This window comes from Megalobrama amblycephala, linkage group LG24 (assembly GCF_018812025.1).
Source record: "Megalobrama amblycephala isolate DHTTF-2021 linkage group LG24, ASM1881202v1, whole genome shotgun sequence".
NCBI classification, from domain to species: domain Eukaryota; kingdom Metazoa; phylum Chordata; class Actinopteri; order Cypriniformes; family Xenocyprididae; genus Megalobrama; species Megalobrama amblycephala.
The window spans coordinates 7,037,445-7,056,201 of record NC_063067.1 but is presented as its reverse complement, the minus strand read 5'-3'; the positions used below and the strand labels follow the sequence as shown (position 1 = coordinate 7,056,201).

Genomic DNA, 18,757 nt, shown 5'->3' with positions numbered 1-18,757 from the left:
ATGTGCTGTCTGGAACATCTAGAGTTCCACATCTATTGCATTAGGCTGTTCTAAATTTTAACTTTATTTAAGATTTAAGCTATACTCATTTCCTCTATTTTTATATTTAGATTACCATTGCCGTTATCTAAACACTAATTTATTTAGAGAGCCCCTAAAGGGACATGGGAGGAAAAATTATATGTCGATGCTTTTGCATTCCCTCTCAAAAGTTTGGAGTTTTAATATTCAGCCGCTAAAGGTGCCCTTGATTCAAAAATTGAATTTATATTGGCATAGTTAAATAACAAGAGTTCAGTACATGGAAAAGACATACAGTGAGTCTCAAACCCCATTGTTTCCTCCTTCTTATATAAATCTCATTTGTTTAAACGACCTCCGAAGAATGAATGAATGAATGAATCTCAACATAACACCGACTGTTACGTAACAGTCGGGGTGTACGCCCCAGTATTTGCATAATGCCAGCCCATGATGTTCCCAACATTATAAAAGGCATTAGACAAGGGCAGCTAGTTAACGTCTGGAGCTGCACACAGCCGAATCATCAGACTAGGTAAGCAAGCAAGAACAACAGCGAAAAATGCCAGATGGACCAATAATAACTGACATGATCCATGATAGCATGATATTTTTACTGATATTTGTAAATTGTCTTTCTAAAAGTTTTGTTAGCATGTTGCTAATGTACTGTTAAATGTGGTTAAAGTTACCATCGTTTCTTACTGTATTCACGGAGACAAGAGCGTCACTATTTTCATTTTTAAACACTTGCAGTCTGTATAATGCATAAACACAACTTCATTCTTTATAAATCTTTCCAACAGTGTGTAATGTTAGCTTTAGCCACGGAGGACAGCCTCAAATTCACTCAGAATAAAACTTTAACATCCAAATAAATACTTTACTCACATAATTCGAAGCATGCATGCAGCATGCATGATGAAAGATCCATTGATGGTTATATTAGCTGTGTGAACTTTGTTATATTAGCTGTGTGAACTTTGTAAATGCGCTGTAATATAGTCTGTGACAGCTGGTGTGGCAGGGAGCACGCGATTTAAGGGGGCGGCTCCGAGTGTAAATCAGTGCATTGTTAATGATGCCCCAAAATAGGCAGTTAAAAAAATTAATTAAAAAAAATCTATGGGGTATTTTGAGCTGAAACTTCACAGACACATTCAGGAGACACCTTAGACTTATATTACATCTTGTGAAAGAACGTTCTTGGGCACCTCTAAGGCCCCGTTTACACTAGTGCGTTTTCGCTTTAAAACGCATAAGTTTTGCTACGGTTACGCCTGTCGTTTAGTGTTTCGAAAACGCTGCAGACCCCGTTTTCGTTTGAAAACACCAGGGTTGCGTTTCAGTATAAACAGACCAAAACGGAGACTTTTGAAAACGATGGCGCCCACATTTGCTCTGTGTATCCTTGACGACCATGTAAACAATAACATCAAATTCTCCAAAACTGGAACCTTACGATTAAATTTCTATTTGAACTGAAATCAACAACAACCGGCTCTTTGCTAAACGGCTGACAAAAAAAACTTATTTTCAGTTGTAATGCGCATGCGCAGACCTTGCGCGTCTCTTCGGAGCCGCGCGTCTGAGCTATAGAAACATAGACATATAATACATTATTATTATTATGTGCAGCGCAAGTGACGCGATCAGTCGGCGATTGGCTCTTATTTAGAAGGCGGGACTTATGCCGCCATATTGCACGTTACACTTTTTCCCATTCAAAACAATATGAATGACGCGTCTTGTGTTATTCTATAGCTGCTGAACTACTTTGCTGGCTTTGTTGTAATTTTTAGCAGCCATTGTGCAGCGAAACTCAGAATTTTTTAATACTGCAGCTGCCTACATCCGTAAGAGGCCACCGATTACACTTGTACACGCATGCTCAGTGTGCATGAACAGTCATGTGACATGCATTTTCGGCTGTGTAGTGTAGACGGAGATTGTTTCTGAAACACTGTGGAAATGCCAGTGTAAAAGAGGATCGTATCCATTTTAAAACGCCATTAAAAAACAAAAACGCACTAGGTGTAAACAGGCCTGAAACGCAACCCCAGCGTTTTCAAACTAAAACGGGGTCTGCAGCATTTTCGAAAATCTCTATTTTCAAGGTTCGAAAACGCCGGCGTAGTGTAAACGACAGGCATAATCATAGTGTAAACGGGGCCTAAGTTTCCTGAATATAATTCCTAATGAAATAATTGTTTTTAAGAATTTTTGAAATCTCTATATAAAATGAATGGGAAAATACACTACCATTGTATTTTTTACACTACCATTCAAAAGTTTTGGGTCAGTAAGACTTTTATTTTTTTAATACTTTTATTCAGTAAGGGCATATTAATTTGATCAAAAGTGTCAGTAAAGGCATTTACAATGTTACAAAAGATTTATATTTCATATAAATGCTGTTCTTTTGAAAGTTTCCACAAAGTTTCTACAAAAATATTAAGCAGCACAACTGTTTCCAACATTGATAATAAAAATAAATGTTTCTTGAGCACCAAATCAGCATATTAGGATGATTGTGAAGATTCAGCATGGCCATCACAGGAATATATTCCATTTCCAAATATATTAAGTTATTTTAAATTGTAATAATATTTCACAATATTACTGTTTTTTTTAATCAAATAAATGAAGCCTTGGTGAACTTAAGAGTCTTTTCAAAACTTACTGACCCCAAACTTTTGAATGGTAGTGTATATATAATATTTTTGTATATAATACTATAACAATGTTTATATATAATATTTGTATACATTTGCATATTAAGTAGTTTGCATGGAGATTAATTCATTTTTATTTAATTAAGCTGAAATCACTTAATAAAAGACTTGTGGCTTTTGCAGAATCATCTATCATCACTGAACAACCTCAGAGCTCATGGTCTTGACACTTTTATACATTATTGTTAAAAATCAATTTCTCTATGGAGAAAATGAATGGGATTTTTACTTCCAGAACCTAATAGCTGTACTCCGTTGTGTGTTTCAACAGAGCTCCCAATGCCTCCAATTATAAAACTCTGTTGACAGATTTATCAACACACAGGGTGTAGAAACCAAACAAGGGCTGCACATCCCTGTTAGACACAGACACACCTGTGCTCAAGCATTCAATCACTCACATAAAAAGGAAGTGACCTTTAGACATTAAGACAGGCTGCATATTAAAACCGAGGCTTAAAAGTAAAGCTGAGTTAGTCTTTCACGCCTCCAGAAGGAAATTAGGCTGAGCTGGCAGAAGAGAAGCAAGAGATTCTCTGCATGTTCTGAGCAGAATAAAGAATGAGAATCAGATCGATGGACACTTTAAAAGTAAAGATACCCAGTGGGGTGCAGTGGATGAGCTGGTAACCCCTCACCTCTGAGCAGGCTCCAGTCGTGGCCTCACACACACACAGCACGGACTGGTTCTGGACACGGTTCAACCAGCGCACAGTAAGACGTGTGCTGCTTATCCAGCTCACCATAGAGATGTAGCTCTCTCTAGAGAAAATGAGAGAGAGTAGAGTGCATTCAGAATCAGGTGTTATTTCTTAACATTAGTCAGTGCATTAACTAATGTTAACAGATATAACTTTGATTTTAAAAATGTTAATGTGGAAATTAACTTGAACTAACAATGAACAATACTTATACAGCATTTAAATGGATCATTATTGTTAAGTTTTACCATGATTTTGTATGCTAATTTGTTTCAAATGAAAGTTTAAATAGGATTAATTTGTCCTCTCCCATAGGTAACTTTCAATGCATTGCTAAAATGATAAGATCATGTATTAATTATAAAAGACAAAATATTTAATAGCATTACTACAGAATGGTAATGGGGGAAAAAAATATGTCAATGCATTTGGGCATCCATTCACTCACAAAAAACTTCCATCTCATATTTTTTTCCTTCACTATGTCCCTTTAGGGCAGGGGTCTCAAACTCAAATTGGCGGGGGGCCGTTTCTGTGATTGACACCTCATAGGAGGGCCATATTAACATTCAAGCGCAAGAAAGCGCAAAATTTCAGAAAATTTACTTTCCTTTGCATTATTTCTCATTTACTTCAAATTTCATTAGCCTACTAAAATTTTATACCTATACTATAAATATTTTATTTACCATACTAAATGTAAACAGCAGTGTCTCTCTCATTGTTACAGAGTGTAATATAATACTATTACTAACATAATACTACTTATAATACTACTAATATAATACTACTTATAATACTACTAATATACTAATATAATACTACTAATATAATACTATTAATTGCAATAGTCTGGTGCACTTCTCACATCCAACAAGCAGGAATAAAAAAATTAGTAATTTAGGAACAAAACCAGCAACACTTGTGGCGTGGAGGGGTCGAAATGAACAAAAAACTAGAATATATATATATCAACTTTATTTTGCAAAAAATAAAAATCTCTCATTGTTACATACATTATTCATTTTTAACATTTACACAGTGAGACACATTTGGACGCGTTTCGGTGGTTTAAATCGAGCTGTTGACTTAAAGTCAGTCTTTTACTGAATTTAGGCAAGCGACGCGGTGAGAACGCGGCTCGTGGTTGCAGAGCAACGCAGACGCCACTGGAGCGAAAGAGCATTGAAAAGAAGGAGAATGCGGCGCGGCCGCTTAGGCGCGATATGTGAATGCAAGAACGGCGACTTTTTCTTTGCATATCAGCAGGTAGCAACTAGTAATAATAATAATAATAATAATTTAGGGGCCGGATTATGTTTTATTTTTGAGATCAGTGCGGGCGGGCCGTAAATGCCCGCGGGCCGGCATGAGACCACTGCTTTAGCTTGATATCAAAGACAAAGAATAACCAAGACGTGTCACTCGTATTGTTTTGAATGGGAAAAGTGTACACAATATGGCGGAATAAGTCCCGCTTCAAAATAAGAGCCAATCGCCGACTGTAAAGTCATGCGTCATGCAGCGGCCGTTAGAAGCACTGGTTTCTATAGAAACAGTCAGACTCACGCCTCCGAAACGGGCAAAAGAGACGCGCATTTAGGACTGCGCATGCGCTTTAGCTTGATCCAGCCTAAAAAATACAGTTTTTTTGTCATGATTCGAGCGTTTGGGAAAAAAAAAATGAGACAGTTGTTGTCAGAATTCATTGGTGATTTCAAATATGAAATTTAATCGAAAGCTTGGCAAACATCTTTGGAGAATTTGATGTTTCCCCATTCAAAGAGTTAGGAGCTGCATGGATGCCCAGGATGCCCGAGAGGCGTTTCAAAGATGGCCGCCGAGTGAAATGACTTGTCTTAAAGGGACTTTGGTACTATACAGTATTTTAAAGTATAAAAAAGTTTAGTGTAACTAAAATGTGATTATTTTATGTGTGATATACAGTATGTTTTTTTAAAGGGATAGTATGTGAATATTACATTAGTGAATACATGATAACAGAGTTGTAATTTTTGGGTAAATTATGCCTTTAAGGTTACTAGCGTAATAAACTTAGCGTAAGGTTATTAGCTTAGCAACATGTAAAATCAAATTCTACTGAAACAGACAATTGCAATCGATTTTGAGTCAAGAAGACTATATATTCGTTATATTAAAAAAAAAAAACTATATAAAGCTTTTTTTTTTTACCCAATTCCAAGACTTTTTCATCAGAAATGTCGGTTTGTGTCAGTATTTTAAAGGCCTAGTTCACCCAAAAATGAAAATTCTGTCATTAATTACTCACCCTCATGTCGTTCTATACCCATAAGACATTCATTCATCTTCAGAACACAAATTAAGATATTTTTGATAAAATCTGATGGCTCCATTGACAGCAAGTTAATTAACACTTTCAGATGCCCAGAAAGCTACTAAAGACATATTTAAAACAGTTCATGTGGTTCAACCTTAAAGGATAAATAAATAAATACTGTAAGAGTAAATAAAACTTGCATAGACAAATCCAAATTAAACCCTGCGACTCGTGACGACACATTGATGTCCTAAGACACGAAACAATCAGTTGTGTCGTCACGAGCCGCAGGGTTTAATTTGGATTTGTCTATGCAAGTTTTATTTACTCTTACAGTTGAAGTTCCCATCCACTCGCATTATTTGACTGACAGACGTCAACGGTTGCAGTTAAAAATCATCATTTGTCTTCTACTGAAGAAACAAAGTCACCTACATCTTGGATGTGCTGGAGGTAAGCAGATAAACATCAAATTTTCATTTTTGGGTGAACTATCCCTTTAATATTATAAAGCGACAAGAATATGTGTGCCAAAAATCCAACTTTATTCAACAATATCTAGCGATGGGCAATTTCAAAACACTGCTTCATGAAGCTTTGAAACTTTACGAATCTTTTGTTTCTAATCAGTGGTTCAGATCGCGTATCAAACAGGCAAAGTCACGTGAACTACTGAAATTTCAAAACACTTATGAGTAATGAAGCCTCGTTTACTGAAATCACGTGACTTTGGTGCTCTGAACCACTGATTCGAAACAAAACATTAGTAAAGCTTCGAAGCTTCATGAAGCAGTGTTTTGAAATCGCCCATCACTAGATATTGTTGAAAAGTCATTATTTAATTTTTTTTGGCGCACAAAATTATTCTTGTCACTTTATAATATTAAGGTTGAACCACATGAACTGTTTTAAATATGTTTTAGTAGCTTTCTGGGCATCTGAAAGTGTTAATTAACTTGCTGTCAATGCAGGCCTCACTGAGCCATCGGATTTTATCAAAAATATCTTAATTTGTGTTCCGAAGATGAACGAATGTCTTACGGGTATGAAACAACACGAGGGTGAGTAATTAATGACAGAATTTTCATTTTTGGGTGAACTAACCCTTTAATGTTTAGCTGAATTTCCCCAGTTTAGTTGGATAAACCCCTTTTTTAACACATTTTCTTTTTATATTTACATTTTATCATCATCTAGCAGATGCTTTTATCCAGAGTAACTTGCAAATGAGGAACATTACAAGCAATATTAGAACCTTGTTTTATGTTTGTTAACATATTGTGATGTTTATTGCTGCTAGGTCTCTTTAGCAAAATGAGACTGTTATCTCAAGGGACTAACCTTGTAAAATAAAGCTTTAATTAAATCACACTCTGGGGATGATTTTCACCAGGAGGAACTAGAAAGCTGACTGCCATCAAGAGCAAAAATCAGCCTGAAAGCTATACTTTTAGAGTGAAAATTCATTTTCCAGCAGGACAAAGACTCGAAGCACACAGCAAAAACGATGAAGAATGGCCTAAATACAGAAGGTTGGTATTCTGGAGCGGCACAGCCCGAGCCAAGGCTTGAATCCAATTGAAAATCAGCAGCAAGACCTGAAATTGCTGTCCACCGGCATTCTCCATCTAATCTGGCAGAACAGGAGCATATTTGCGCTGAGGAATGGCCAATAATTTCACAATCTAAATGCGGAAAGCTTACAGCGACAAACCTGGGACGATGCAGGCTGTACTTTTTGCCAAAAGGAATACGGGGGTTGGGGACAACATGAAAAAAATGTGCTAACAACAACAATTTATCACTGCAAATATAATAAAACCTTCAAAGCACTCTTAATAATCCATTGCACAATGTTTTCACATGAAAACAAACCCATTTTCTTTTGTTTGCAAATGCGTAATATATTTAAAATGGCAATAAAAGTGTTAATAATGAAGGAATTACTTTGAATAAATTACTAAAAACTTCATTTTTGAAGCATTACATCAATTTTCAAGTCTTATTCTGGCGGTATGCACAGTGTGGAGATCAATTTATCATAATGTACACCCATTAAAAACATTCACACTCGTTAGAGAGTAAACTTCATTTTGGAGTCATACAAATTACTTGCATATCACGAACTTCTTAAATGTGTTTGTTGCCTAGAAGCAACACTGTGCAACAGTGGAAAAAGATACAACTCGCTTGTAATGTTTTTAACATTATGCATAAAATATTTAGTTTAATAAACAAACAGTTAAGACACATTTTGCCATCTTTTTAAAAGTATATTAAAAATTAACAGCTTTGAATCCACAGTCTGTGCACTGCGTATGTTGCAAGTTTGTTATTACGGACACATGTTAATGAAAGATAAACTTCACCTGCTGTTCTGAGAGTCTGGAGGAATCATCTCTAATGTGTGTGCTGGACCATATAAATTCACCACAAACAGACTGGCTGATGGGATTCTGGAACCTGCCTGTACAGAGCAAGAACTTATCATCAAATCAAGGAATAAATGCTCTTGCAGTCGCAAATAGCACTTTTGTTTGCATTTATTATTCAATATAAACGTTTATTGTGATATCTGATTCATTTTTAAGTTATTTTTTCATGTAAAAGAAATTAGTATGCTGCATGTTACCTTTGGATATGGGTAGAGGACGTTAGAAGGGTAGACCCCACCCAGGAAGTGATGTATCTCCATAAAAGGAGTGGCTGAGTTGTTAATGGACAGATACGCCAGGCGTGCACCATCTTTGGCCCACCAGAACGCAGGATATTTCAGCAATATCTCCTCTAGTGTTTAATAAGGTAAGAGACATAAATGAAATTTTGATGAGGCTAATTAACCCATACGCATATCATCATAGACCTACGCTGATGATCATAAATCTCATTTACCCATCTCATTGTGTATTCTTAATGCCAAATGAGATAATAATCTCTTCATGAATACTGCAATGTCTTCAAGGGATTGTCAAAATTGTCTCAAAGCACACATAGAATTAAGGCGACTCATTATAGTGATAGACTGAGAGAGAGTATTGAAGGGGATGACATCCAAGATCACTGACCCTCATAGGTCCAATCAGACAGCCCATTAACCACCATTCCGTTTCTGCCAGTGGCTGTCAGACGCATCGCCTTGCTAGACACATCTGGCTTGTAGTAGATGTCATTCTCAAAGATAAAGACCTGGAGTCAACCAAGAGACACAACCACCTTTGATGAAGGCATAATCCAAGATGATTACAAGGATATTCAAAAATGAAGAGGGTAGAGTGCACATTAACAGCTGGTATATTATAACTCAGTAATTATTTTAATGTTATGGCCAATACTAAAATGTGACACTATTGGTGCTTTTCCACTGCATGGTACGGTTAAGTACGGTTCGATACGGCTCACTTTTGGCGCTTTTCCACTGTATGGGACGGCTTGGTACAGAGCTCACTTAAAGGGTTAGTTCAGCCAAAATTTTAAATAATTTCATTAATTACTCACCCTCATGTCGTTCTACACCCGTAAAACCTTCGTTCATCAGAACACAAATTAAGATATTTAGATTAAATCCCATGGCTCAGTGAGGCCTCTATAGACAGCAATGCCATTGAAAATCTCAAGATCCATAAAGGTACTAAAAACATATTTAAAACAGTTCACGTAAGTTCAGTGGTTCTACCGTAATATTATAAAGCGACAAAAATACTTTTTGTTCAGAAAAAAAACTAAATAATGACTTTTCAACAATATAGTGATGGGCCGATTTCAAAACACTGCTTCGGAGCTTTACGAATCGAATCAGTGATTCGGAGAGCCAAAGTCTTTTGATTTCAGCAATTTAGCCATTTGATTGGAGATCTGAATCGCTGATTCGATTCGTAAAGCTCCGAATGTGACGTGTAAACACTGCAGATCACTGATTGGTCAGAGAGAATCGTTACTATCAGTGTCATTGGGTTTGAAACACAAGACACCAAACCAGCTAGATTTAAACAGTAAGCAACAGCCACCGCAGTATCATTTGTCCGTGAAACGACTTGCTTTAAATGCACGCAACTTGAAAAAAGTAATGGCTGTACCGTGGTCAGTAGAAGAGGTGCAGACTCGTTGGTAGATGAGGAGTTGGATCCACATCAGTAGAAGCGGCGCAACTATAATAATCAGTCTATATAATCCCACCCACTTTGAAGTGATACTAGCTGTGGTCAGGGCTTGACATTAACTTTTTTGCTCACCAGCCACTGTGGCTAGTGGTTTTCCAAAGTTACTAGCCACTCAGCATTTTCACTGGCCACAATTTTGATGTTGGTAAATTACATTTTATATGATTAAAGTTGACTTTGTTATGCTTAAATTACTTTATTTCGAGTCATTTTACTTGATTTAGAAGATTTAAAACCCTTTAAAAGTTTTTAAATGCAGATTGACCACCCAAATCAAGACTACATTGTATATCAGCTGGTATGTACAGGTGGGCAAGAGGTGGACAATATGAGCATGGGCTAATATGAGAAATTTTAAGTTATTTGTGTTAGGCTATATAAAAGAACAAAGAAGCTAATTACAAAAACAATAGTAAATTAAAAATAATATTTTTTTCAGATACACTTATAGCCTACATATATTTAACATATAGCCTACATTTATTTAACATCTTTTGTTGTTTGATTAACATTAATGACAGACAGGTAGGCCTATTTAATTGGGCTGCTGAATTCATGGACGTAACTGACGCATATTCAGTTATTACCCACCTGTTTACGTCCACTTAAGCCATAACCGACTGTATTCACGCGAGATACTCCACACGATAGACATTTAGACATCTGTGTGCACATGTATTTGACTATTCAGGCGCGGGGAGAACTGATCGCGCGCGCGACAGAGAGCTTCTGTTGTGTGTCATTCAGCGCAATTCCGCCTATCCTTCCTTCACTAGCTGCACGTAAATAACGAATTGTGTGATTGGATTGTAATTTTGTGCTATGACGATCTTCGACGATCATTTGGCTGTAAACTGAAATTATATTCAACCCGCCAAAGTGGCTAGTGGGGGTGGCTGTTACCCGCCACAGCTGAAATCTACCCGCATTTGGCGGTGTTAATGTCAAGCCCTGGCTGTGGTGGAAAACCAAACCGAAAGTAAAGCGAGCCGAGCCGTGCCGAGTACTCCCACGCAGTGGAAAAGTGCCATAATATGTCTAAATCTTAAAAAATGTCTAAATATAAAACAATTAAAAAGAAAGCATATAATTTTAATTGCAATACCATTAATTAATATGATAATTAATATCTGATTAATAACTAGTGTGACGAGCAGGGCGGGCGAGAGCCGTGAGGGAACGGAGTGATAATGAGCATCACCTGCGAGGCGCACCGGCCTTGAGTCTCTCACGGAGGAGCTCCGGAGGCATAAAAGGAGGAGCGACGACAGTGAAGGACGAGAGAGGACCAGGCCTGGATACTATTTTATGTTTCATTATGTTTGTGTGGCCGGCAGACGTCCACGAGGGTCTACCGGCATTACTTTCATTTTGTGTTTATTTATTTTGAATTAAAGTTTTGTTGAATGTTCGCCGGTTCCGCCTCCTTCTTCCCATATTTACGAACTGTGTTACAACTAGTGACTTTTTTCTTGACGCTGTTCATGTCTTTGGACTGGGAATTATGCATTTCTATGGCAAAACTATCAACACCTAAATTAATCTGCAGCAGTCAGGTGGTACAGCGGCCACATTGTACAAGTAGGAGCTCTCAGAAAATTCCCATCTTACAAGCTGTAATTACGAGCTCTACGAGAACGTGAATGTTACGGATCCCTTGTTTCCCTGGACTCCATATCCCAAGATCCTCCTGTTCTCCTCACCTGCACTCACTTCCCTTGTCAGTTCCTCATCATCACGGATCACCTGCACCTGGACTCTATTGTCAGCACTCCTATATATTGCACTCACTCCCTGCACTCCTTGTCCGTTCTCTGTTGTAATACTGTTTGTGTTAAGCGTATGTTTGGTTTCTCCTTGCCTTTGTTTGATTAAAGTTCTATGTTATTGTGGAAATCCGTATCTGCCTCATCTCTACACCACCATACCGTAACAGAAGAACGGACCCAAAAACGACCGGATTTTCCACAAAAAAAAAAAAAAAAAAGATGGAGACTTTCCCTGGCTTCCTGGCTCGTGCTCCTCCTATGCCTCTCATCCATCTGTCGGCCGGCGATCGCCTCATCGGGCTCCTGCAGGTTGGTCGTTCGCTGGAGAGGTATGTGGAGGAGTTCGTTGAGCTCGCTTATGTGTCTGACTGGCCTGAAGCAGTTTTGATCTCCCTGTTTCTGGATGGACTAGATGATGACACCATCCGTTTTAGTGAACCCGATTATCGTTTCTCCTTAAGCGAAACCATAAATTCCATTTTGTGGTTAAATGATTCCAAATTTATCGTTGATTGGGTTCAGGATGGGTGTCTGTCTCCAGTCCATCCAGAAACACGGCTGGCCGGGCCAGTCAGTCAACCTCCGTCTTCCTCCGCATACCCCTCCAGCGAACTCCCTGCCTGCCCCATGCTGGACCCACATTCCTCTACTGGGCCCAGTAAGCGGAGGAGGAGGAAGAAAGCGGCTCCAGTCTCTCCAGAGCCCGTTCCAGTGTCTCCAGAGCCCGCTCCAGTCTCTCCAGAGCCCGCTCCAGTCTCTCCAGAGCCCGCTCCAGTCTCTCCAGAGCCCGCTCCAGTCTCTCCAGAGCCCGCTCCAGTCTCTCCAGAGCCCGCTCCAGTCCCCACAGAGCCAGCTCCAGTGCCTGTGGGGATTTTAATTGTATTTGAGGGGATGAACGAGCCCGCTCCAGCCCTTTCCGAGCCTGCAGCTCCACCCCTGTGCGAGCCACCAAGTGAGGTGGCCTGGCTTATAGACTTTTGGACAGAGCCAAGTTCTCCAGTCTCCGCCGAGCCAAGTTCTCCAGTCTCCGCCGAGCCAAGTTCTCCAGTCTCCGCCGAGCCAAGTTCTCCAGTCTCCGCCGAGCCAAGTTCTCCAGTCTCCGCCGAGCCAAGTTCTCCAGTCTCCGCCGAGCCAAGTTCTCCAGTCTCCGCCGAGCCAAGTTCTCCAGTCTCCGCCGAGCCAAGTTCTCCAGTCTCCGCCGAGCCAAGCTCTCCAGTCTCCGCCGAGCAGGCCGCTCCAGTCTCCGCCGAGCAAGCCGCTCCAGTCTCCGCCGAGCAAGCCGCTCCAGTCTCCGCCGAGCAAGCCGCTCCAGTCTCCGCCGAGCAAGCCGCTCCAGCCGCCGCCGAGCAAGCCGCGCCAGTCTCCGCCGCCGGGCAAGCAGCGCCAGTCTCCGCCGCCGAGCAAGCAGCGCCAGTCTCCGCCGCCGAGCAAGCAGCGCCAGTCTCCGCCGCCGAGCAAGCAGCGCCAGTCTCCGCCGCCGAGCAAGCAGCGCCAGTCTCCGCCGCCGAGCAAGCAGCGCCAGTCTCCGCCGCCGAGCAAGCAGCGCCAGTCTCCGCCGCCGAGCAAGCAGCGCCAGTCTCCGCCGCCGAGCAAGCAGCGCCAGTCTCCGCCTCCGAGCCCTCAGCTCCAGCCGCCGCCGAGCCCTCAGCTCCAGCCGCCGCCGAGCCAGCCGCTCCTACTATGAACTGTGTGTTTGTATCCTCCAACCCAAAGACTGTCTTCCCTCCCTGCCTCCCTCTCCCGCCTCCTTCCATTTGTCTCTACACGTCACCTCCACCTCAAGCCCCCTCGCCCAGATCTCCACCTCGGACCTCTGGGCGATTACCTACACCCTGGCTCCAACCTCCCTCGTCTCCACCGTTGCCCATCAGTCCTCCAGCCTCACAAGTCTCCATCCTGCCCCGTTCACACCTTGGTCCCTCGTCAGCCTGCCCTCCCCTCTGGACTGCACTCCTCCGTCTCCGCTCCGTCCCTCCGTCCCTCGTTTCCAGTTGGCTTCCTCACTCCCCCTGGTGTTCACTCTGTCGTCTGTCGTCTGTGTTCAACTGCGGCCTTCTGGAGCCCCGGCTGCGCTTCGGTCGGCAGAGCCTTGGGTTCCGCCATCTCCCGTCGGTCCTTCAGCGCCGACTGGGCTTGACGGCATGAAGCCTTCGGTCCCTGACCCGCCATGGCGGCCCGCTGCACCTGACCCGCCATGGCTGCCCGCTGCACCTGACCCGCCATGGCTGCCCGCTGCACCTGACCCGCCATGGCTGCCCGCTGCACCTAACCCGCCATGTATGCCCGCTGCATGTCTGCCCGCTGCACCTGACCCGCCATGGCTGCCCGCTGCACCTGACCCGCCATGGCTGCCTTCAGCCCCTGACCCGCCATGGCTGCCTTCAGCCCCTGACCCGCCATGGCTGCCTTCGGCTCCTGACCCGCCATGGCTTTTGAGCCTGCCCTGGAGACCTCCACTCCAGTCTACTCCTCCCCTTGCTCCGGTTTGAGGTCTCCAGGGCGCCCGCCCCCCTCCCGGTTGTTACATCTACGGCGCGAGGACGCGCCTACCGGGAGGGGGAGGTACTGTTACGGATCCCTTGTTTCCCTGGACTCCATATCCCAAGATCCTCCTGTTCTCCTCACCTGCACTCACTTCCCTTGTCAGTTCCTCATCATCACGGATCACCTGCACCTGGACTCTATTGTCAGCACTCCTATATATTGCACTCACTCCCTGCACTCCTTGTCCGTTCTCTGTTGTAATACTGTTTGTGTTAAGCGTATGTTTGGTTTCTCCTTGCCTTTGTTTGATTAAAGTTCTATGTTATTGTGGAAATCCGTATCTGCCTCATCTCTACACCACCATACCGTAACAGTGAACACTTATTACAAGTTGAAATCTTGTAATTATGGTAATTACAACATGGTTTGTGCTGCGTTCACGCCACCTCGTATTTACCGGAATCTTGAGATAAAACGTGACATTATATTCTGTTCACGTCCTTTGACTGGGAATTATGCGTTTCTATGGCACCACTATCAACGCCTAAATAATCTACAGCGGTCAGGTGGTATAGCGGCCACGTGGTACATCTGGGAGCTTTCAGAAAACTCCCAGCTTACAAGCTGTAATTACAAGCTCTACGAGGACATGAACACTTTTTACAAGCTAGAATCTCATAACTACAGGAATTACGAGGTGGCGTGAACGCACCTTTAATGTTATGAGATCATGTGACAAACATAGTGAAGTCATATGACAATGTAGCATAGAAATATTTGAAATGTTAATCGTAAAATAATCGGTGTTTTGATAAGCAGTGTTTTGAAATCGCCCATCACTATATATTGTTGAAAAGTCGTTATTTAGATTTTTTGGCGCACAAAAAGTATTCTCGTCGCTTTATAATATTAACGTTGAACCACTCTAGTCACATGAACTTTCTGGGCATCTGAAAGTGTTAATTATCTTGCTGGCAATGCAGGCCTCACTGAGCCATTGGATTTCATCAAAAATATCTTAATTTGTGTTCCGAAGATGAACGAAGGTCTTACGGGTGTAGAACGACATGAGGGTGAGTAATAAATGACATAACTTTCATTTTTTGGGTGAACTAATCCTTTAAGGAAGCTCGCTATAGTACAAGAGAACAAGGATCCTTACCAACTGGTTCCCTTGAGGTCCCCATGCTGCATACTGAAGTACAGACGTATCCTCCTCTGATGGAGTGAGGTCCATAATCTCCCTAAGATATGCAGACAAAAACACACACACACCGAAGATTGAACTATTACATCACAGACATTTGAAGCACTACATAGTTCAAATTCGTTAGGTTCTGAGTCATTTTTATAGTGCTTGAAAGGGCTCGTAAAAACAGCACGATGCAGATGCAGAGTTAATAGGAAATGAAAGTGAAGTATACAGAGAGGCAGGGGTCTGGTCATGCAATGAAACCACAGCTAAAGCTAAATGATCGGTGAATTCTGCCAAAACAAGCAAATGGGCTTCAAGACATTCTTTTAAGTTTCACTGCTGTTTCACAACCACAAGCAAGAATCTCAGGCTTTTTATCAACAAACAGAACATAACAAATCCCCGTCAGGGCATTCAGTAAATTGAAGGTTAGTGAAAAAACATTTCATCCAGCAGAGACCTGTCAACTTCAGAACAAATAGTACCTTTTCTGTACTTTTATATAATCAATGCCTAATGGATAACTTTGTGTAAAAGCACAAACGCAGAGGGACCTGTGGACTGGTTTTTGGTTGCGCACATGCCCAGTATAGGCCATGCAGTGAGGGACCTCTGTCTCTACCTACCCGCTGGCCACTGTGTAGATTGCAAAGGATGCTGTGAAGGACTGTGAGAATACCTGGAAAGGGCAGAGGACATGGTGGATCCCTAAATTGTACACACACACACATAGGCTATCTACGGAATAGCATACTACCACACTACTCTTACTATTTCTGCAGAGTTTAATATGTGTACTGTGTGACTGTATTCAAATTTTCGGTATGCATGACATTTTAGGATTATACTGCCTTTTGCTGCCAAAATGTGAAAAAATAAAGAATACTATATGCAATGCACTCAACAAAACTCAACTAGTAATATTAGTCACAATGTTATTAAAAAAATGTTTTGGTGCGGTAAGATTGTAATGCATTTTAAATCTCTTAAACAGTAAAAACAGTAATATTGTAAAATATTAACAAAAAACTGTTGAATTTACATGTAAAAAGGCATTTATTCCTGTGATGGCAAAGCTAAATTTTCAGCATCATTACTCCCGATTTCAGTGTCACATGATCCTTCAGAAATGATTCTAATATGCTGATTTGCTGCTCTAGAAACTTATCAATTATCAATGTTAAAAACAGTATTTTTGTGGAATGTGATATATTTTTTCAAGATTCTTTGATGAATAGGAAGTTCAAAAGAACACCATTTATTTGCAATTTAAATCTTTTGTAACATTATAAATGTCTTCACTGTCACATTCAGTGTTGGGGAAAGTTACTTTTAAAAGTAATGCATTATTGCGTTAAGGCCCGTTCACACCAAGAACGATAACTATAAAGATAATGATAAAGATCTAGATCTAAAAATCATTCTAAATATAAAAGAATAGCAGAGTCCACACCACAACTATAACGACAACGATATACAGAAACGATATCATTGGGATCACTTTCAGAACGATTTTTTCCCAGCTGTGGAATGATAAAATTCTGACAGCCAATCAGAATCCATTCTAATTTAAGAGCTTGCACATTTAAAATGGCAGACAACATTGCGGAGATGTTAAATTGCCGAGGTAAAGAAAAATCCACCACTGTTTGACAAGTCAAACCCCCTTTTCAAGGATACTTTAAATGGAATATATGACAAACAATCGGTCACACCCTCGGAATAAATGGTGAGAAGTATTAACGATGAGATCATTATGCCAGGCTAGCAAACAGTGTAACATAAAATTACCTCAGGTATCCAGTGCTAGTTTCGACAACATTATCTTGCTTCATTTGAAGTTGCAGTGAAAAAGACTAGGCGTTGTTTTTATTCCACTATATTGACTTCGTCAGCTACTGTAAGATTAGATCGATTACACTAACTATTCACTCAAAACGTTGCATGCTGAGGACAACTGCTGGTTAAAGCTGTGTAAATGCAATAAGAACAGCAAAAAAAATGTTGTACACACTCTGGAACCTTAGCGTGCGAGCTTCGAATTAAACAAACGTTATCGCTCGTTGGTGTGGACGCAAATATAGTTATCGTTCTTGGTGTGAATGGGCCTTTACCCCCTAAAAAGTAACTAATTGTGTTACTTAGTTACTTTTCATAGAAAGTAATGTGTTACATTACTTTTGCTTATTTGTTTTTAAATAACAACAACAATAACAAAAGTTCTATGCTTGGCAAATGTAAAGGCCTTTTCACGCCAAAAGTGAAATGACTTGGCCTTAGGCTGAAGGAAATTACGCAAATTCACATCTGTACACCTTTCAGCTGTGCTGCCATTCTAGATACATAAATACATAGAGTATACTTGTGAAATGTAGCATATTTATTGCAGGTTTGCGTAATATTCTGGTTTGCATTTCACTGTTTTTACTCATTTTGAGGAATACTGAATCTGTTTTGGTGCAAGTGAGATGAGAAAATGCTCACATTTAGTCTAGAACTAGAGTAACCATCATGTTTATACAGCGCACACAACACTGAAAAGTGTATCTTGATTTCTCTCAACATGGCAACAGGAGAGCTGTCATTCAATAAATGGGAAAACAAAGTAACATAAGCTACTTATTTAAAAAAGTAACATTTTGTTGTATATTTAAAAGTAATTCGTTACTTTACTAGTTACTTGAAAAAAGTAATCTGATTACTTACTCGCATTACTTGTAATGCATTACCCCCAACACTGGTCGTCCTTGTGGATTATAAAATGGATAGTTCTCGTCCTAGATGCTGATTGGTCAATAGCTACACTCTAAAAAATGCTGGGTTAAAAACAACCCAAGCTGGGTAAAATATGGACAAACCCAGCAGGTTGGGTTAAAAGGCACCTATTATGCACTCTTTCACATGATGTAATATAAGTCTCTGGTCTGATCAAGTTTCATCTTAAAATACCCCACAAATTTGCCCCTATTTGGGGGTGAGCAAGAACATGCCTTTTACTATATTACTATATTGCTGGCTAAAAAAATAAATCCAAAATTGGTTGAAAAAATGGCTGGGTGAAAACAACCCAATCCCTGGTTTTGTCCATATTTAACCCAGCAGGTTTTAGAGTGTATGTTTTATTTACAATAAAGGTAGGGCCTAAAGGGGTTGACTGTATTCATAATACAGCACAGCCTCTCATACTTTATTGCTTAGATAAAAGTATTCATTTCTTACAAAAAAAAAAATCTTACTGACCTCAAACTATTGAAACATAGATAGTATAATACACTCTTTGTTAAAAAATAGTCTGTGTATACTGAGTAGTATGCAGTATGCTAGTATTCAATTCTGTATATAGCACACGCTTGTGCACACGCTCAGTTCTTACAGCTCATAATCTCTTTCATTCTC

The 18,757-nt window shown here is 40.5% G+C and overlaps 1 protein-coding gene across 4 annotated transcripts in view; it reads right to left on the bottom strand.

Annotated features, from left to right (window-relative positions):
• The window catches only part of LOC125260383 (inactive dipeptidyl peptidase 10), an 84,615-nt gene that overhangs the window by 20,602 nt on the left and 45,256 nt on the right, over nt 1–18,757 (bottom strand). For 2 of the 4 annotated variants that reach the window (XM_048178709.1, XM_048178710.1), the window contains exons 6-11: nt 15,988–16,040; nt 15,329–15,410; nt 8,822–8,942; nt 8,389–8,543; nt 8,126–8,223; nt 3,395–3,518 (exon numbers count right to left, since the gene is read on the bottom strand). In XM_048178709.1, the coding sequence (XP_048034666.1) occupies nt 3,395–3,518; nt 8,126–8,223; nt 8,389–8,543; nt 8,822–8,942; nt 15,329–15,410; nt 15,988–16,040 (633 nt within the window). The remainder of the gene's footprint in view (nt 1–3,394; nt 3,519–8,125; nt 8,224–8,388; nt 8,544–8,821; nt 8,943–15,328; nt 15,411–15,987; nt 16,041–18,757) is intronic. The other 2 variants (XM_048178712.1, XM_048178711.1) reach the window with 1 other exon arrangement.